Source organism: Tamandua tetradactyla, chromosome 10, assembly GCF_023851605.1.
Source record: "Tamandua tetradactyla isolate mTamTet1 chromosome 10, mTamTet1.pri, whole genome shotgun sequence".
NCBI classification, from domain to species: domain Eukaryota; kingdom Metazoa; phylum Chordata; class Mammalia; order Pilosa; family Myrmecophagidae; genus Tamandua; species Tamandua tetradactyla.
Genome location: NC_135336.1, coordinates 18,263,552 through 18,284,870, shown reverse-complemented (window position 1 = coordinate 18,284,870; position 21,319 = coordinate 18,263,552). Strand labels below are relative to the sequence as shown.

General features: G+C 40.2%; 2 protein-coding genes across 7 annotated transcripts in view; one reads left to right on the top strand and one right to left on the bottom strand.

Moving 5' to 3' along the window:
• Positions 1–12,543, bottom strand: part of FYTTD1 (forty-two-three domain containing 1) — an 88,198-nt gene extending 75,655 nt beyond the window's left edge. The window contains exons 1-3 of one of the 6 annotated variants that reach the window (XM_077118042.1): positions 12,291–12,541; positions 3,230–3,266; positions 100–228 (exon numbers count right to left, since the gene is read on the bottom strand). In XM_077118042.1, the coding sequence (XP_076974157.1) occupies positions 100–228; positions 3,230–3,266; positions 12,291–12,323 (199 nt within the window). In that variant the 5' untranslated portion in view covers positions 12,324–12,541. Of the gene's footprint in view, positions 1–99; positions 229–3,229; positions 3,267–10,731; positions 10,812–12,174; positions 12,216–12,290 lie in introns of those variants that run through there. The other 5 variants (XM_077118045.1, XM_077118046.1, XM_077118043.1 and 2 more) reach the window with 5 other exon arrangements.
• Positions 12,544–12,562: 19 nt separating this feature from the next.
• RUBCN (rubicon autophagy regulator) overlaps positions 12,563–21,319 on the top strand; it is a 172,033-nt gene continuing 163,276 nt past the window's right edge. The window contains exon 1 of the mRNA XM_077118040.1: positions 12,563–13,066. The gene's annotated coding sequence lies outside the window, so the exon portion shown is untranslated. The remainder of the gene's footprint in view (positions 13,067–21,319) is intronic.

Genomic DNA, 21,319 nt, shown 5'->3' with positions numbered 1-21,319 from the left:
ATTGTGGGCCACTGATTGTACACCATGTATAGAATGTTATATATGTCAAGAATGTTTGTATATTTGTTTGTTGTGTACAATAAAAAACTAAAAACTTACCAGAATTCTGTTGGATTCCCCATCGTATTCTCATCCTAAATTGCCGGGCACCATTTTGTTGGAGTCTCCTATTTAGTCTTGGAAAATTTTGCTTCTTTCCCTCCTTTCGATTCAATTTGATTATATCATCTATGTGATAGAGAAAATGCCATAATTATTTTCATTTTGAACACAATGACTCAATTACTTAGTCTCATTTTCTAGTTGATAGATTTCCTAAGCCCCCAACCTCTTTTTTACTTTCAAAGTACCTACGTAACAGGATAATAAAAGGAAGATAAAACTCAAAGCAGTCATTTTATTTGGGAGTTTTATAGGAAAGTTTAAATCAACAGCTCAAAGCAGATCGATCAATCAATGAAGTGTTCTACTATCCATAGTATTTCTTTCCCTGATTAAAGTAAATGAGTGAAAGCCTATTCACAAAAACTACTAATCCTTACTTTCCATAATTACTTAAGTAGCTACTGTTTCAAGTTGACCACCTTCGAGGGCAGGCCACAGTAGCTCAGCAGGCAGACATCTCGCCTGCCATGCCAGAGGCCTGGGTTCTATTCTCAATGCCTGCCCACGCAAAAAAAATAAAATAAATAAATAAAATTTTTTTAAAAAGATGACCACTTTTCAATAAAACCATAGACAGTCAAAAGAGAGAAATTCTTCAATGGAAAGAATAAATTTCTAAATCAAATGCATCTCAATTTAACAAAAATCTGCTGAGTACAAACTATGTACAATTAAGGTATGTGCCAGGCTGTGCTATAACCAAAACAAAAAGTAAGACATGGTCTCAGTTTTTAATAAGTTTAAATTATTGATGGAAACAGAGATGTAAATAGTAAATACTAAACAAAATTAAATAACTGTCATAATAAAGGTACACTAAGAAAAAAACTGCTATTGGCTCTCTACTTCTCTAGCAAAGTACTTCAAGATTATCTTATTTTACTTTCTACACTGATCTTTCTAAAAAACGTTATTTCAAAACTGCTTTCACCTGTGTCTGATGGTCCTTTTATCCAGGGTATGGACAGATGAGTAATAAAAATAAAGATAAAAAATAAATAAATATTAAGGGCAGCAAGGGGTTAAAAATATGGGTAGACTGAAATACTAGCGGCCAATTAGAGGGAGGGACATGGGAAGTATGAGCTTTTTCTTTTTTATTTCTGTTTCTGGAGGAATGCAAATGTTCTAAAAATGATCATAGTGATGGATAATACACAACTTTGTGATGACACTGTGAGCCACTGATCATATACTATGGACGGACTGTATGTGTGTAAAGATTTCTCAATAAAAATATATTTTTTTAAAAAAGTGTTTTCAAACTTCCACGAGGTAATTCACAAACATCAAACTGTTCTCATACTAAAACAGAACAGTGTGAAATTGAGGAAACCATATGTACTCAAGATGCCTATTTACATCTGTTTAAGGAGATTATAAAAATATTTAAGAAGTATCCAGTTTTTACACAGTCCTCAACTCCCGTATTAATTTTAATGATTAATAAAGAAAAAAAAATACATGTGAAGAACTTCTGGGAAAATGGCAGAATCGACGAGCTCAAGCTTAGCCCTGCTCCACAGAAAAGTTAGAGAAAGGACAGGAGGACAACTGAGGTGGTGATTCGGGAGGGCGGCTGACCTGGGAGAGCCTTCTGCACCACATGCGGCAGCTCTGGTTGCAGAGGCCGAGGAAGTGAAAGGCAGAAAGCTGGAGCCTGGTGTGGAGGTGCAGAGATGAGAGCCCACGGAAGTAAATGGATGAAAGAATGGGACTAGGAAGTAAGCCAGGCCACATTCCTTGGGCACAAGAACCCCGTCACCTGCTCCCATTCCCCATGCTCCATGCACCCCCACCTCACCAACACCCCGTGCATGTACCTGCCCTCCCACCCCCACCCCAAGTGCAACCCAATCCATCTCTCTTGCATCCCTTCTGAGCACTGCCTCCCCCTGCCTATTCCTTGCAGGCTGGTGCCAGCACATAACGGCTGTGGGCACGAACCTCCATACCCAGGCTACCCCTGCTCCCCCACACCTCCACCCCCGCCCACAGTGTCGCTTAGCCTCACTCCACCTGACCTGAGTTCTGCACATCCATTCATGGCACTCCCAGGCCCACACATGTGCACCGGCCCCCAATCACGTCACTCAGCTCTGGGAACCGCACTTTACAGCAGTTCTAATACCATGCATGTGCATGACCCTCAGCCACACTTGCCGGCTCTGAGAAAGTGCTGACCTGCACAGCCGGGTCATGTCTGCCCCCAATCTATGAAGGTATAACATTAACCTGCTGCCACAGCTCTACAAGTGCACACAAAGGGCCCATGTGCCTTAGACCAGCGCACACCAGGGTTATGCCCCCTAGATCGGGGCACCCACACAAAAAGGGAGAGAGTCCCTTTTTGGTAGAGCCAAGTGAAAGCCAGCAGATGCTGCCATGCCTGCCTTGTGCCCTTCCAGCTGAGAGAGAAACGTTGAACATCGTTGGCCTTCTTAATCCAAGGTATCTTTCCCTGGATGCCTTAAATTGGACATTTCTATAGTTTGCTTTAATTGGGACATTTTCTCAGCCTTAGAACTGTAAACTAGCAACTTATTAAATTCCCCTTGTTAAAAGCCATTCCATTTCAGGTATATTTCATTCCAGCAGCTAGCAAACTAGAACAAAAATATATGAAAAACCAATAGCCAGCATCATACTCAATGGAGAGACTGAAAACTTTCCCCCTAGGATCAGGTACAAGACAAGGATGCTTATGGTCACTACTATTATTCAACATTATGCTAGAAGTTCTACCTAGAGCAATCAGGCAGGACAAAGAAATAAAAGGTATCCAAATTGGAAAGAAAGAAGTAAAACTCTCATTATTTGCAGATGATATGATATTATACTTGGAAGATCCTGAGAAACTGAAAGCAAAGTTACCTGAGGTAATAAATAAATTCAACAAGGTGGCGGGATATAAAATTAATTTGCAAAAATCAGTAACATTTCTATATACAAGCAATGACCAAGCTGAGGGGTCAATCAAGGAAAAAATTCTATTCAAAATAGCAACTAAAAGAATCAAATGCTTAGGGGCGGGCCACAGTAGCTCAGCAGGCAGAGTTCTCACCTTGCCATGCCTGAGATCCAGGTTCAGTTTCCAGTGCCTGCCCATGCAAAAAAAAAAGAATCAAACAAATGAACTTAACCAGAGACATAAAGGATTTTTACACAGAAAACTACATAACATCGCTAAAAGAAATCAAAGGAGATCTAAATAAGTGGAAAGATATTCTCTGTTAATGGACAGGAAGGCTAAATATAGTTAAGATGTCAATTCTCCCCAAGTTGATCTACAGATGCACAAAGTACCAATTAAAATTCTAACAACCTACTTAGAAGATTTAGAAAAGCAAGCTACCAAATTCATCCAGAAGGGAAAGAGACCCCGTACAGCTAAAAGCATCCTACAAAAGAAGAGTGAAGTGGGAGGATTAACACTCTCTGACTTTAAAACCCATTATAAAGCCACAGTAGTCAAAACAGCATGGTACTGATACAAAAACAGAAGCATTGACCAATGGAATCAAATCAAGAGTGTATAAATAGACCACCAAATCAATGGTCAAGTGATTTTTAACAAGGCGCCTAAATCCTCTGCACTGGGACAAAATAGTCTTTTCAAAATTGTACATGGAAGAAATAGATAGCAATAGCCAAGAGAATCAAAGAGGACCCCTATCTTACATGTTACACAAAAATTGACTAAAAGTAGATCAAATACCTAAATATAAGAACTAGCAACATAAAGCTTTTAGAAGAAAACACAGGGAAACATCTTCAAGACTGAGTAATAGGAGGTCACTTCCTAAATCTTACACCCAAAGCACAAGTAACAAAACAAAAAAATAGATAAATGGGAACTCCTAAAAATCAAATGCTTCTGTACCTCAAAAGACTTTGTCAAAAAGATGAAGAGGCAGCCAACTCACTGGGAGAAAATATTTGGAAATCACGTATCGGACAGAGGTCTGATTTCCCATACATGCAAAGAAATCATACAACTCAACAACAAAAAAAAACCCAATTATAAAATGAGCTAAAGATATGAATAGGCATTTTTCCGAAGAGCAAATTCAGACAGCCCAAAAGCACATGAAGACATACTCATGTTAACTGGCTATAAGGGAAATGCAGGTCAAGACTACAATGAGATATCACCTCACACCTAAAATAATGGCTGCTATTAAACAAACAGGAAACTATAAATGTTGGAGAGGATGTGGAGAAACTGGGACACTTATGCACTGCCTGTGGAAACGCATAATGGTGCAGCCACTATGGAAGACTGTTTGGTGGTTCCTTAGCAAACTAAATATCAAGTTGCCCTATGACCCAGAATAGCACTACTTGGTATATACACAGAAGAGCTGAAAGCAACAACACAAACAGATTATTTGCACACCAATGTTCAGCATTATTCACAATTGTTAGAAGATGGAAACAAACCAAATACCCATCAACAGATGAGTGGATCAACAAAACGTGGTATGTACATAGGGGTGGGTATCATGCAGCAGTAAGACAAAATGATGTCCTGAAGCACATGACAAGATGGATAAGCCTTCAGGACATAATGCTGAGTGAAATTAACCATACAACAAAAGGACAGATACTTTATGATTCCACTTTTATGACCAGCATAAAGATATGATCAGAGGCTTATAACACAGAATATAGGGGACATAGAAACTAGAGATGGGTGAACCGTTAGCGAATGAGGCTGAACTCCCATTTAAGGGAATAGATAGGAGTTAAGGTGATTCTCTAGTGGGCCTATGTGTTAGTTAGATTCAGTTGTCAACTTGGCCAGGTGAGCATACTAGTCTTGTTGCTGTGGACATAAGCCAACAGTACGTGAACCTCATCTGTTGCCAATTACATCTACAGTCAGCTAGGAGGCGTGCCTGCTGCAGTAAGTGATGTGTGACTTAATTGGCTGGTGCTTAAATGAGAGAACGCAATGTAGCACAGCCTAAGCAGCTCGGCATTCCTCATCTCAGCACTAGCAGCTCAGCCCAGGCCTTTGGAGATGCAGAAAGAAGTCACCCCAGAGAAAGTTGTTGGAACCCAGGGGCCTGGAGAGAAGACCAGCAGAGACCATCCTGTGCCTTCCACGTAAGAAAGAACCTCAGTGGAAAGTTAGCTGCCTTTCCTCTGAAGAACGAATGAAATAAATCCCCTTTTATTAAAAGCCAATTCGTCTCTGGTGTATTGCATTCCAGCAGCTAGCAAACTAGAACAGCCTATAAATAATATTACCATGTTAAAGATGAACAAGATTGAAAGGGGTTATACAGAACTACATGTCCCACTGATTCACACTAGAAATATGAATTAGTTCCTGTAAGAATTACTTCAAAGATGTGATTCTTGTATAGAGTGTTAAAGTCCAGGGTACAGGGGGAAAACTGCCATTGCATGCTATGAGCTATGCTCAAAAGGAAACCATCAGCACTACCACAGCAGCAGCAGAGGTAAATAATGGGGTGAGGGACAAGAGTTAAGAGGAGGTTTAGATTTCCTATTTAGCTAGGGTGTGTTTTGTTGGTTTTCTTTCTCTTGGGAACAATGAAATTATTAAAAATTGAGTATGCTCATGCACCGTGGACTCTGGGCCCTCTACATGAAATCCGATGTGGGTGGCTGAAGGATACACTGTTGGAGTAGTAGATTGGTGAACAATCCTATGTACTTATGCACAAAGCTTGTGCTGCCTCAAAAAGGAACAAAGTCGTGAGGCATGCAAAGATGTGAATGAACATGTGGGACATTTGGTGAGACAGAATAAGCCAGAAACAAAAGAACAACATTGGTATGGTCACCTTTAGATAATGCTTATAAGAAAATAAAAGCCTAAATTGTAAACTTTTAGAGCAGACACACTAAGTCCAGAGTGCTGATTAACATTTCTGGATTTTCAGAGAGAAAGATAAACAATAAAGACTGAGATGGTATAATCTAGGAATGCCTAGAGTATATAATGATAGTGACTAAATGTACAAGTTTAAAAAACGTTTTTGCATGAGGAAGAACAAAGGAAAGGTAATATTTTAAAACTTTAACTTATGTGCGAGACTAAAGCAAAAAATGTTCATTTGGTACAAAATTTATATTTTGACTAGTGCATTTCCTAATATAACTTATGTAGACAGCATAATTGAACACCTTAAGTACATGGAACCTTGAGCAGGGCATGAAATTTTGTTGGTTTGTCCAGAGTGATGCCCTGATGAATCCCGGAGCGATTTGAACAGTGAATAAAAAGGTTATCTGCAAAGTCCCCTTCCGGGAATGGTGAGAAAGGGGGAAAATTCAACTTCCCCAAGTTGAATTCTTGATATTCTCACAAGCAGTGGGGACAATCAAAGCAATAGGCTGAGCCCCCACTCTTGGGGTTTGTTCATATGAAACTTAACCCCACAAAGGATAGGTCAAGCCTACTTAAAATTAGGCCTAAGAGTCACCCCCAAGAGAACCTCTTTTGTTGCTCAGATGTGGCATCTCTCTCCAACCAACACAACAAACAGACTCACTGCCCTACCCTTGTCTACGTGGGACATGACTCCCAGGGGTGTGGACCTTTCTGGCAACGTGGGACAGAAATCCTAGAATGAGCTGAGACTCAGCATCAAGGGATTGAGAAAACCTTCTCGACCAAAAGGGGGGAAGAGTGAAATGAGACAAAATAAAGTGTCAATGGCTGAGAGATTACAAACAGAGTCGAGAGGTTATCCTGGAGGTTATTCTTACACGTTAAACAGACATCACCTTATTAGTCAAGATGTAATGGAGAGGCTAGACGGAGTGCCTGAAAATGCAGAGCTGTGTTCCAGTGGCCATGTTTCTTGAAGATGATTGTATAATAATATAGCTTTCACAATGTGACTGTGTGATTGTGAAAACCTGTGTCTAATGCTCCTTTTATCTACCTTATCAACAGACGAGTAAAACATATGGAATAAAAATAAATAATAGGGGAACAAATGTTAAAATAAATTTAGATTGGAATACTAGTGATCAATGAAAGGGAGGGGTAAGAGGTATGGTATGCATGAATTTTTTTGTTGTCTTTTTATTTCTTTTTCTGAATTGATATAAATATTCTAAGTAATGATCATGAGGATGAATATGCAACTATGTGATGATATTGTGAATTACTGATTATATATGTAGAATGGAATGATTGTAAATTAAGAATGTTTGGGTTTGTTTGTTGTTTTTTTTTATTTTTTTAAATAAAAATATATATATCTCTGGATTTTGAGAGGCTGTTTTATAAATATAACCTGATATTTAGAGATAAGAATGAAGCCGAATAGGTTGGGTTTAAAGTAATTCAGAACATAGGGGTGAGGAAGACAATGTCTATATTTTAGAACAACATAGACCAATGGAAGAAAGCTTTATTTGATAGGGAAGTGAAATTTTCTGTAGTACATAACCAAATTCAACCTATCTGTGCAGTTCATTTGAACAACTGAAACACAGGGAGCACAGAATAAAAAAGAGGTCCTTTAATCCGGCACAGATTATTGTAATGCCTGGAAACATCCTAGAGTACATTAAGCATATAACCAAAAAGTACTGGTAACATCCCCTGAGGGAGGGGAGAAAGTATATGGAACTATTAAAGCTTACCATCAAGGAATCTCCTGATACCATGTCAAAACTTTAGGGCCACCCAAATCAATAGGCCATACCCTCAATCATGAGGCTTACTCTTGTGAAGTTTATGTAGGTAGTGAAGAAGCTTAGACTATCTATAGACATGCCTAAGAGTTACTTCTGGAGGACCTCTGTTGTTGCTCAGATGTGGCCTCAGTCTCTTTAAGCCCAACTCTGCAAGTGAAATCACTGCCCTCCTCCCTATGTGGGACATGACATCCAGGGGTGAAAGTCTCCTGGCAACGTGGGAGAAAACTTCCAGGTATGAATCCAGACCCAGCACTGCGGGATCAACAATTCCATCCTGACCAAAAGGGGGAAAAGAAGTGTAATTAATAAAGTATCAGTGGCAGAGAGCTCAAATAGAGTCGAGAAGCCACTGTAGAGGCTGCTCTTACGTAAGCTTCAGGTAGACCTTGCTAACTATCATAACCTGCCAACCCCCAACCAGGACCATTCCAGCCAATCCTAAAGAACAGCTAGGGCAATACATAAGATTCCACAAGGGTTCCAGGCACTAAAGTAACTTTTCAGAAACCTACAACCTCCAGATAAGTCCTGAAACCTAGCCCAGCTTCTCCAGAACATAAGATAGTTCCATCTCCCTACCCCGTATTAGTGACAGACCCTTCTAATATCAAAAACGTAGCACCTCCAGAGCCCAAACAATCCCAAAGAGAAGTATGGAAAGATCAAATGTGATGGTGGAATTATATATAGAAGATTGGACTTAAATGAATATGAATGCTGAATCATTAAATTGATATCTCTTTTAGTCTCCAGTATTGTAGAGCTGCTAGAAGTTAAAACCTAAAATTGTGAAATTACAACCCATGACAAAGTCTGAAATATGTTCTACAACTAATTGTGGTGCTGTGCTTTGAAATTTATATTATTTTTTTATATAATAAAAAATCATATTATTTGAAATGTGTATATGTTAAAAAAAGTCAACTGTGATGATAAAAAAATAGTTAAGCCCTCTAGCCTCCTATATTCTACAGCAGCTAGAAGGAAAAATATGAGAGGATTGTATGGTGGCCTATGACAAACTGGGATCTGTCCTGTAACCACCTGTTTTAGAGTGCTTTGAAAACTATTGCTTTTTTATTTCTTTGCTTTGTATATATGGTATACTATACAATAAAAAAGTTAAAAAAAAATACATGAGGTCAACAACTTTTTACTAACACTTCACAAAACTAATTATCAATATTTTTTCCAATCTGTACTAAGAAGAATCACACAACAAACTATGTCAATACAGTCTTTTTTGAAGTCAGAGAAGAAAATATAGATTATAAAGACTCTTTCTGATATAATACTGTTACACCTCACCCATCTATAATCTTCAAGACTCTTATTCACATTCAAACAAATATTCATAACGAATATTTCAAATTTCTTCAAAGTACTTTGTCAACTTCACAACTTTGTCAATTGTGAGATAAAACCTACAGTTACAAAAGAGTTCATCAAAGTTGAAGACATTCAAAAACAGCTTTTTTTTTTTTTTTTAAATAAAAAGGCTTCAAGGCAGTGCGTTGGTGGCTCAATGGCAGAATTCTCGTCTGCCATGCCAGAGACTCAGGTTCAATTTCCAGTGTTTGCCCATGTTAAAAAAAAAAAAGGTTTCATGACTATTAAATATATAAACATGTCAGGAAAACAATACTTATGAAACACTACTTTCCTTTAATGAAGTACTACTTAGTCTTTACCAGAAGTCTGAAATCCCAGAGTCATGACAATATACCAAAAAAAAAGAATTTGGTCTGGTGACAAAAAACAGGCAGGGTGCAATTTGATTTACTAGATGACTTTCAAAATAGAGCATATAGAGCCTAAACACAACTAAAAACTAAAAATAGCATGCCATATGAAATAAAATTGTTTCACATTTAAACATTTTATTATCTAAATCCTCAAATAAGTTACATAAGCTACCACATCAGAAAGAATTCTACTAATCTAAAAGAAATGGCTTTCTCCTACCTAAGGAGTGGGTAGTGTAGGCATCAAAAGAAAAAAACAATCCATTACAATGGGGTATTTTATAAAGTTTCTTTCATTGCACAGGGTATACATGGCAATAATAACAGCAGTAATATTAACTGAGTACTAAAAGACATTGTTCTAATAGGCATTCATTTGATCCTCACAACAATCTTATGAAATAAGTATAATCATAATACTCATTTTGCAAATTAAGAAACTGAACCACAATGAGGTCAGCTAAAGGTAACCTTGGTAGACATTCTATATGAATATTGTTATAACTGATAGAGCCAGGATTTAAAACAAAAGGACAAAATGATAGGAAATCAGATTCTAAAACCTCCACAAATTTGATAAAATTAAATAATCACAATGCATAATAATTGTCTAAAATAGATACCATCTCTTCATCCCATCTCTGTAAAACCCCAACTAAAAGAAAGGTACTGGACAGAATGCAGTAGGTTCTTGGCAGAAGGAAAAGAGATCAAATTCTATCTGAACTCTTCACAGTACTTCATTTCTACCTTCAAAGAGAATTACCCCTCGTTTTTTGTCACTTGAACATCCTAATAACCAAACAAAATACATACAGAAAACAAACAAAATCTAGAGATTTAAGAAACACATTGGTTATGAAAACACAGGTTTAACATCTCCCTACAGTATGTATGGCTTGGGGCTCCAGAACCTCTGAAATCCTTACTGGTTTTTTGGGGCAAGTTATTTAATTTCTCTATGCCTCAGATTTCTCCAAAATGGGGATATGTCTTACTGCGCAGCAGGTACTGCTCTCAGCAGTTTATATAATGACTATTAACTCATTTAATACTTAAAGCAACCCTATGAGGTAGATAAGCACTATTATAACCTTTTTACAGATGAGGCACTGAGAAATTAACTTACCCATGATCACATGACAAGTAAGTGGAAGGGGCAGGTTTCCAACGCATAGAGTGTTGCTCCAGATTCCATGCTCTTTATCACTAGAAGTAGATACCTCATAGGATTATTATGAGGATAAACTCAGTTAAAACATGTAAAATGCTTAGTCAAGTGTCCGGCAGGTAGCCAACACTCAATAAACATTCGTTATCACATTATTTCTTTGTCTCAGCTTAAAAGATTTCTCATTTCTTTCCAGTTCACAACCAACTAGCAGAAAGGCAAGACTTGAAGCCGTATCTATTATTTCTAATGACTTAATTCATATATTGGTTTGTCATGTGACAATCACAGAAACCGCGTTCTTGACTTCTGACTAAAAATTCTCCAGATAAACCACGACGAAGAACACATACACACTCACAAATGGAAAGAAATAGCCACCAAGAATGTTCCCAAGATGAATATTATTATAAATACCAACCTCGGAAAAGTTACACCTCTGTATCTACAAGCCAAATACTTTTCATATATAGGAGGAAAATACCGGGGCCACAAAAAGAGGAGGTGGAGCTAATTACATCTGATACCATAACTTGAATCCCGACAAAACTAGAATTACTTTAAACTAGCTAAGTCAAACACAGGCCAGTGCCTCAGTAGTGTTGTCTGAATTTTGAATTGGATCACCAATTCTGTTTTTTATATAATGATCACCAAACCACCCCAGTCTGCTTACATATGCTTATACTCCACGCTTTGCCTGGCTTCTCATCAATCCACAAGAATTTCTCCTTCCGTTTTTGCTTAGTTTCTTTACAGACAGGCAACTTTAAAGTCTGGATAAGGAGGACGGGCTTTTCTAGGCACCACCTAATACAATAACAGCTGATGAAGTCCCTGCAAAACGAAATTTTCTTTCTGACAAACGCTCCAGAGTCGGTGACCCGTTGGTGGCCCCGAGGTCTGTCCCGTCAGAGACCAACTCTCGACGGCTCTTTTACGCTTCTCGTACGGCGCTAGACGGAGGCCTGGGTACGGTAAACACTCACCAAGCCCTTCGCTGGAACAACTGATTTTAACTGAATACAGACCCAACAGGGTTTTCAAAAACACTTCTTCAGAGAGAGTGGCTCAGCCGTTTCTCCTCGTTTCTCAGATAACGCCCACAGCGAACCTGCGCGCGGGGAAACCACGGAGCTTTCCTCACAAAGAGCGGGGCCGAGTAGTAGCACCCTCTGAGGGATCAGGGGGGTACGCACCCCGCTCCCCGCAAGCCTCCAGGTCCGCAGCTGCAACCGCCCCACAGCCCCTCCTCAGACACAGCCTCCGCCAAGTGGACGGTCGGATCCCTAAGCCCGAAACTAAGAACTCAGTATCAAGCTTAAGCTTTACAACTACCCTCCCCCCACCACTCCCGCCACACACGCACATAAACACACAAACACACACGGTTCAGCCCACCCGCAAGAAAACTCGATCCGCAACTGCGGCCAACTGCCCCTTCCCCCACAAACCGCGACACTTGGTTCCACCCGCACCCTCCCCCCACCCGAACTAGATCCAAGTCGGCCCCTCACCCAAAGACATATCAATTTTGTCGAGGTTTTCATTGCTGCGGGTTTTCGGCGGCGGCGCCAGAGCTGCCGCGGCTCCCACCAACCGGGTACCAAACCGGCTCATAACCGAAGACGACGCGCTGGGAACAGTCAGCAGCGAAGGCCTGAGTCCGAGGCCTGCCACCTCCCACTCACGCACGCACACTAACTGCACTGAAGGAACGCGCAGGCGTGTTGGCGGCGTCCTTGCCCTCCCCTCCGCTGCCGAGAGGGCCCGGGCAGCGGGCGGGGTCACAGAGACGAGGGTTGGGGGCAAGAGCGGCCCTCACGCCCGAACTCTCTCCTAGCGGCCCGTGCCGGACAGGAGGAAACATTGCAACCGCTGCTCTCGGCGCTTGCACCAACAGCTGTTGAACAGTTCGTATTTTGGGCCCAAATTGGGGAATGCTAGTCCCGAACAACTCAGAATCACATGCCTTAAATGATATCATGCTCTTCCCTGTTCTTCGAGTGACTTCTGCTGCAGAAGGGTCCACTAAAAGGGCAGACCCCTGCAAGCGTAGATTGCAGGACTGCGTCCTATCTTCCCACTGTCTGGCAAGCTCCTGCACCTGCAGCATGAGGAATCACCGCGTCTGAAAGCAAAGGAAAGGATGCAGTGACAATTCTTGTGTCGGCTTACCAATAAAAGTAAATGCTAACGGTTCGGGTATTCTTACCACCTCGCAACCCAGCACTCTCGAAGCATTTTCCACAGTACTAGCTACCATAATAAGATCTCATCTCTCGGGAGAGGGGTAAGTACCTCTGCTTTTTTGGCTGCATTTTTCTCTAACTCATTTGCACTGCGAATTGATAGGAAGATTCCTTTTCTTTCTGATCACCCCATAGGACAACTTCTTAATATTTGATGAATTGCATAATAACATTTTTTTCCCTATTTACAAAACGTGATATTCCCCTTTCCTCTTACCTCTATTCCCTCCTCCAAAGTAACTGCGCTTGTGTGGAAGCGTTTCGGTTATATCAACCTCATAACAGCTTCAAACAATCGCATATATTTACATCTGAGGAAAAAAACAGGAATAGGTATCCTATCCATTTAGAAATCTCTGCCACCTTTCTCCTCTCCACTTCCTAAAACTTATTATGTATTGAAACAAGCCAGAGCTTCGCGGTGGCCTGAAGTATCTCAAAACCTAGTAATCTATGCTTAGTTTGATACCGTCAAAATGTTACCGGTGCTGTAGTTCCCACCTTCAAGCCAATGACGTTACTATTTTTCGTTTGGGATTTCCTTGTTTTTAAATACCTGGTATTAAGCACATTGCATTTATAAGTAACTTATTTTTAAAATTTATATTAATGAAAAATACATGCCAGTTCCCCTTTCCAGGCCTGAATGTAAAGCAGAAGCTGCAGTGAAAATTATTGGGTCACCTGAACAACAAATGTAAATGCAAGAACATTTTTATGTCTGTAGCACGAATAAAACTCAGCCATCACACTGAGTTATGTTTCTAGCTGAAAGCAAGGACCCACGACTTTTTGTGAGTCTCCATAGTCTTATATTGGAGAAATATATGATTTTTATTAGGCCTTTGGAAATATAAATAACTTCTTATTCTCAAAGGTCAAGTTTTTCCCCCATGACAAAAATATAACCATATAAAAAAAGTGAATCAGTCTAGGATACATCTATCAAGGGGTACAAGAAACGGTGGAGAAAAGTTTGGACTTGTAAAGAACCAACAACAATATTTGGCATACTGAGTCAAGAAGAGTAACATCATGCTCTTAGCACATGCTTGACTTTATTACTGCTTCACCCTGCAACCTCCCCCCCACCCCACTACTTGACAGCTAAGAAACAGGAAAGTGGGTTGGAGAGAAAAAGTAGTTGGTAGTTGGAACACCTGGGTTTTACTGGGTAGTTCCTTTTTCAATCTCTTCAGTCATTCAACATGAGACCACCATGAGTCTCTGGGCCTCATACTCTTCATCTTCAGAATGAATAAATATAACCCTAAGGTTCCTTATAATTCTAAAATACTCTAAACAAAAGACATTTTCTCCGCGTTATTTTTCTCTCACTAAAAATGACTTCTAAAATCTAAAATCTGTGCTCATTTATGGAAGCAAACCACAGGGAGAAATTTTAGGTTAAGTTATTAATGTTATGACAGAAAATTAATGCATTTAGAATTTGAATGCATTTTGAACATCATGTATTTCCAGAACAGATAACAAATTCCAAATGTAAAAAATTCTCCCCATCACCAATATATAAGTGTGCCCCTTTATCCCGATCTTCTCCCCAACTGTGGTCCTATCCCCAAACTCCTTAGCTCTAAAGGAGCTCAATATTTCATTAAGCAATACTATCTATTGTGTTTGGGTCTTCCAGATTTGCTCAAAGGCTGAGGGTCTCCTAGTTTCAGGGCAATCATCCAGATTTCAAAGGGAAAAACAAGAGTGGGGCATTGTGGTTAAGAGTATGTCAGTCCTACACAAAACAACAGTCTGAGACACACAGCAGAAGTGAAGAGGAAGATAAGCCAATAAATCAGAAATGGTTCCTGTCCAAGAAATCAACCAGCCAACTAGAAGGACTAGAGTTAAAAGGGCAACACACAATTTTCTGGAGCATGAGAGGCAGCTGTTTATTTAATTGTATATTCATTGAGCACCAGGCATTGTATTAGGCCTTGGGGATAAACTGGTGAGCAAGATGAATGCAGTCCCTTAAAAATATATATTTTTTCTAAGCACCTCCTATGAATAAGGATCTGTGCTGGACACAGGGAATACTGCTGTGTATGGAGTATAACAGTTCAGTAGCTTCATCTAATTCAAAATAAACATAGAATTAAAGCAGTTGCCCTTTGTGTGAGTTAATTTCACAAAATGTAGAAAAGCTTGTGTCTAGGGTTGCCAGATAAAATACATGAGCAGTTAAATTTGAATTTCAGATAAACAATGAACAATATTTTAGTATAAGTATGTCCCATCTTGCAGATAAACAACAAATAACTTTGTAGTAAAATATTTCCCATATAGTATTTGTACCAACCGGGTATACCTGAATACAAACGTATTGAGTTTAAGTAAAACAAGGCCCTACTGTAACTATAAAAATACCACCATAATTGGGACAATTGACATATCCATCACACCCAAAAGTTTTCTTGTACTCCTTTGTATGCATCCCGCAACTGCCCAGTCAGCCATATGTTTTTTTCTTGATCTTTCACTTAGTATAATTTGAGATTTATCTATGTTATTGTATATATCAATAGTTCATTCCTTTTCATTACTGAGTAGTATAACTTTGTATGGCTATAACACATGTATTTATTAATCCAGTCACCTGTTGATGGATATTTAGGTTGCTTCCAGTTTGAAGTTATTAGAAACTGCTATAAACATTTGTGAAACTGTCTTGGTATGGCTATAGGCTTTCATTTATCTTCAGTAAATATCTTGGAGATAAATGGCAGGATTCTATGGTAGCTATACACTTGACTTTTTAAGAAACTGCCAAACTGTTTTCCCAAGTGGTTTTACCATTTTGCATATTTGTCAGCAGTATCTGAGTGTTCGGGTTGTTCTGCATCCTCACCAATACTAGGTATGGACAGGTTTTTAATAGTTGTCGTTCTAGTGCATGTGTAGTAGTATCGCATGCATTTCCCTAATAACTAATGACACTGAACATCATTTCAAGTATTTATTTGCCATCTGTGTAAGTTCTTCACAGTTTCTTTTCAAATCTTTTGCCCATTTTTAAATTAAGTTTGTCTTCTTATAATTGAGTTTTAAGCATTCTTTAGAATTTCTAAATACAGATCATTCGTAAGATACATGTTTTTCAAAGAGAAAAAGTGTTAATTTCGGTGGCCTAATTTATCATTATGTTCTTTTATGAATTTCACTTTTGATCTCAGATCTAAGAAATCTGCCTAACCCATAGTCACAAAGATTTTCTCATATGCTTTTTTCTAGAAGTATTATAGTTTTCAGTTTTACATTGAGGTTCATGGTCCACTTTCAGTTATTTTTTTACATGTGGTATGAAGTAGGGCTTGTTCTAATTTGCTAGCTGCTGGAATGTGATACACCAGAAATGGAACGGCTTTTTTTTTTCATCACATAGTTGTATATTCATCATCCTGATAATTTCTTAGAACATTTGCATCAATTCAGAAAAAGAAATAAAAAGAAAACAGGAAACAAAATTCATATATACCATACCCCTTACCCCTCCCATTCACTGATCACTACCATTTCAATCTACTAAATTTTGACATTTGTTCCCCCTATTATTTATTTTTAATTCATATGTTTTACTCATCTGTCCATAAGGTAGATAAAAGAAGCATCAGACATAGGTTTTCACAATCACAGTCACATTTACTGCTGCCTCTTAAGCTCAGGGTTTAATTCTTCATTTATTCATTCATTCAACAAACAGTTTAAGTACCTACTAAGTGCATGGCACTATGCTAGGTGCTGAAGATAAAGTACTGAACATGACAGACAGGGTTGTAGAGCTCCCTACTGCCTTTAGGGACCTCAAAGGCTGTGGGAGGAGCCTGCCCACCTCAGCTAGCCAATTTAAAGGACCATTTCTTTAAGGCTTATAATGTATAGTTTCTACTTATGTGCTGGTTTGAAGGGAAGTATGCCCCCTAAGAAAAGCCATGTTTTAATATGGATCCCATTTCTTAAAGGTAAAATAGTCTCTATTCAATGTTGTGTATTTGGGACTGTGATGGGATCATCTCCCTGGTTGATGAGATTTAGTTAAGAACGGTTGTTAAACCGGATTAGGGGATGACATGTCTCCACCCATTTGAGTGGGTCTTGATTGGTTTACTGGAGTCCTATAAAAGAGGAAATATTTTGGAGACTCAGAGAGACTCAGAGAAGGCAGAGAATGCTGCAGCACCACGATGCAGAGTCCACAAGCCAGCAACCTTTGGAGATGAAGAAGGAAGGTGCCTCCCGGGGAGCTTCATGAAATAGGAAGCCAGGAGAGAAAGCTAGCAGATGATGCTGTATTTGCCATGTGCCCTTCCAGCTGAGAGAGGAGCCCTGACTGTGTTCACCATGTGCCTTTCCAGATGAGAGAGAAACCCTGAACTTCATCGGCCTTCTTGAACCAAGGTATCTTTCCCTGGATGCCTTTGATTGGACATTACTATAGACTTGTTGCAATGGGGACATTTTCTCGGCCTTAGAACTGTAAACTTGCAACTTATTAAATTCCCCTTGTTAAAAGCCATTCCGTTTCCGGTATATTGCATTCCAGCAGCTAGCAAACTAGAACAGATTTTGGTACCGGAGAGTGGGGTGCTGCTGCTGCAGTTTGCAAATACCAAACATGTTGGAACGGCTTTTTAAATGGATATGGGAAAGATTCTGGAAGAGTTGTGAGAAGCTTGATAGAGAAGGCCTAGAATGCTTTGGAGAGACTGTTGGTAGAAATGTGGACTCTAAAGATGCCTCTGATGAGGCCTTAGACAGAAATGAGGCACGTGTTATTGTAAACTGGAAGGAAGGCGATCCTTGTTTTAAAATGGCAGATAATCTGGCAAAATTGACTAGTGGCTTTGGCTGGAAGGCAGATTTTAAAAGCCATGAACTTGGATATTTAGCAGAAGAGATCTCCAAATTAAATGTGGAAAGTGCAGCCTGGTTTCTCCTTGCAGCTTATAGTGAAATGCGACAGGAAAGAGATAAGCTGAAAAGTGAACTCTTGGGTACAAAGAAACCAGAAATTGATGTCCTAGAAAATTCTGGGCTTCCAGGAGAGGAGATCCCAGAGAATAGAACCCTGTGTGAGGATTTAACCAAATGTGAAACCAGTCAGACATTTCAGAGAAAGCCAGGATCGGACATGGAGTTATCCAGGAAAGATTTGTGGAAACTCCTTATGTCTGATGGGCATGATCCAAGGCTACTGCATAGAAAGCCAACGAGAGTGCTGTGGGACCTGTATAAACAGAGCTGCTGCCAGTCTGGACTGAGGGGTTCAGAGAAGGGACACATTGGAGGAAAAATAACTTCAGAGGCAAAGCCATGGAGACTGAGGTCTGAAGTCAAGAAGCCCTGGGCCAGGAGCGCGGACCCACCCAAGCATGTGGAGAGGGTGAGTTTGCCCCAAAGGCAGAGGATGGGCCTTCCACCTCATTGCAGTGGAAGAGTCATGCCGCCTCAGACCTTGGAGAAGGTGAAGCACGTTTCTTGGGGTTGGGGGAGAGCCTGGCTGCCACCACATGGAGGGGTTGAGCGTGTGCCCGGGAGATGGCAGAGAGCCCGGTGCGGCCCCAATGTTTGGAGAGGGTGGAACCGAGAAAAAGGTGGTCTCCCCCATATCCCCCAAGGTTGCATTCAGAGAGAGGCAGGCGTAGGCATTTGGAAAGGGTGGGACTGCCACTTTCTAAAGCCCTGAGGATAAATGACTCTCAGACTTTGAAATCTAATGGACTTTGCCCTGCGGGTTTTCGAAACTGTATGGGTCCAGTGACCCCTGTGTTCCTTCCTCCCTATGGAAATGTGTCTATGTATCCTGTGAATGTTCCTTCTTTGTATGTTGGCAGCAAATAACTTGTCATGAGTTTTCAAAGGTCCAGAGCAAATGGAGAGAATTTTGCCTTAGGACAGACCATGCCTGTAACTGACTTGATGAGATTTTATACTATCTCTAATTTTTTACTTCATTGTATTGCTACTGATAGGTTTAAGGATTTCTGATATTGTTATGAAATAATGTATTTTGTATTTGGGAAAAACATGTCTTTTTTAGGGGCCAGAGGGTGGAATGTGCTGGTTTGAAGGGAAGTATGCCCCCTAAGAAAAGCCATGTTTTAATATGGATCCCATTTCTTAAAGGTAAAATAGTCTCTATTCAATGTTGTGTATTTGGGACTGTGATGGGATCATCTCCCTGGTTGATGAGATTTAGTTAAGAACGGTTGTTAAACCGGATTAGGGGATGACATGTCTCCACCCATTTGAGTGGGTCTTGATTGGTTTACTGGAGTCCTATAAAAGAGGAAATATTTTGGAGACTCAGAGAGACTCAGAGAAGGCAGAGAATGCTGCAGCACCACGATGCAGAGTCCACAAGCCAGCAACCTTTGGAGATGAAGAAGGAAGGTGCCTCCCGGGGAGCTTCATGAAATAGGAAGCCAGGAGAGAAAGCTAGCAGATGATGCTGTATTTGCCATGTGCCCTTCCAGCTGAGAGAGGAGCCCTGACTGTGTTCACCATGTGCCTTTCCAGATGAGAGAGAAACCCTGAACTTCATCGGCCTTCTTGAACCAAGGTATCTTTCCCTGGATGCCTTTGATTGGACATTACTATAGACTTGTTGCAATGGGGACATTTTCTCGGCAGCACGTTTCTTGGGGTTGGGGGAGAGCCTGGCTGCCACCACATGGAGGGGTTGAGCGTGTGCCCGGGAGATGGCAGAGAGCCCGGTGCGGCCCCAATGTTTGGAGAGGGTGGAACCGAGAAAAAGGTGGTCTCCCCCATATCCCCCAAGGTTGCATTCAGAGAGAGGCAGGCGTAGGCATTTGGAAAGGGTGGGACTGCCACTTTCTAAAGCCCTGAGGATAAATGACTCTCAGACTTTGAAATCTAATGGACTTTGCCCTGCGGGTTTTCGAAACTGTATGGGTCCAGTGACCCCTGTGTTCCTTCCTCCCTATGGAAATGTGTCTATGTATCCTGTGAATGTTCCTTCTTTGTATGTTGGCAGCAAATAACTTGTCATGAGTTTTCAAAGGTCCAGAGCAAATGGAGAGAATTTTGCCTTAGGACAGACCATGCCTGTAACTGACTTGATGAGATTTTATACTATCTCTAATTTTTTACTTCATTGTATTGCTACTGATAGGTTTAAGGATTTCTGATATTGTTATGAAATAATGTATTTTGTATTTGGGAAAAACATGTCTTTTTTAGGGGCCAGAGGGTGGAATGTGCTGGTTTGAAGGGAAGTATGCCCCCTAAGAAAAGCCATGTTTTAATATGGATCCCATTTCTTAAAGGTAAAATAGTCTCTATTCAATGTTGTGTATTTGGGACTGTGATGGGATCATCTCCCTGGTTGATGAGATTTAGTTAAGAACGGTTGTTAAACCGGATTAGGGGATGACATGTCTCCACCCATTTGAGTGGGTCTTGATTGGTTTACTGGAGTCCTATAAAAGAGGAAATATTTTGGAGACTCAAGAGAGACTCAGAGAAGGCAGAGAATGCTGCAGCACCACGATGCAGAGTCCACAAGCCAGCAACCTTTGGAGATGAAGAAGGAAGGTGCCTCCCGGGGAGCTTCATGAAATAGGAAGCCAGGAGAGAAAGCTAGCAGATGATGCTGTATTTGCCATGTGCCCTTCCAGCTGAGAGAGGAGCCCTGACTGTGTTCACCATGTGCCTTTCCAGATGAGAGAGAAACCCTGAACTTCATCGGCCTTCTTGAACCAAGGTATCTTTCCCTGGATGCCTTTGATTGGACATTACTATAGACTTGTTGCAATGGGGACATTTTCTCGGCCTTAGAACTGTAAACTAGCAACTCATTAAATTCCCCTTTTTAAAAGCCATTCCATTCTGGTATATTGCATTCCAGCAGCTAGCAAACTAGAACAACTTAGAATGATGGGAAAGTTTTGGTAAAGGATGGTGGTGAATGCAGTTTACAGCAATGAATTGTATATTTGAATGTAGTTAAAAAGGGAAATGTTAGGTTGTATATATGGTACTAGAATAAAAAATTCTAGCACCATATATACAAACACTAAACCCTAAGTTAAACATGGACTATAGTAAGAGTACAATTATAAAAATGTGCTTTCATCAATTGTAACACATGTACCATACCAATGGAAGTTGTTAGTAGCAAGGTGGTACATGGGAATCCTGTATTTTATACATGATTGTTCTACAAACCCATAAAGTCTCTTAAAAAAAAAAAAAAGGATCATTACTAGTTTCCAATGCCCTTACCATCTATTTTCTCTGACTGGGAACCTGCTCTG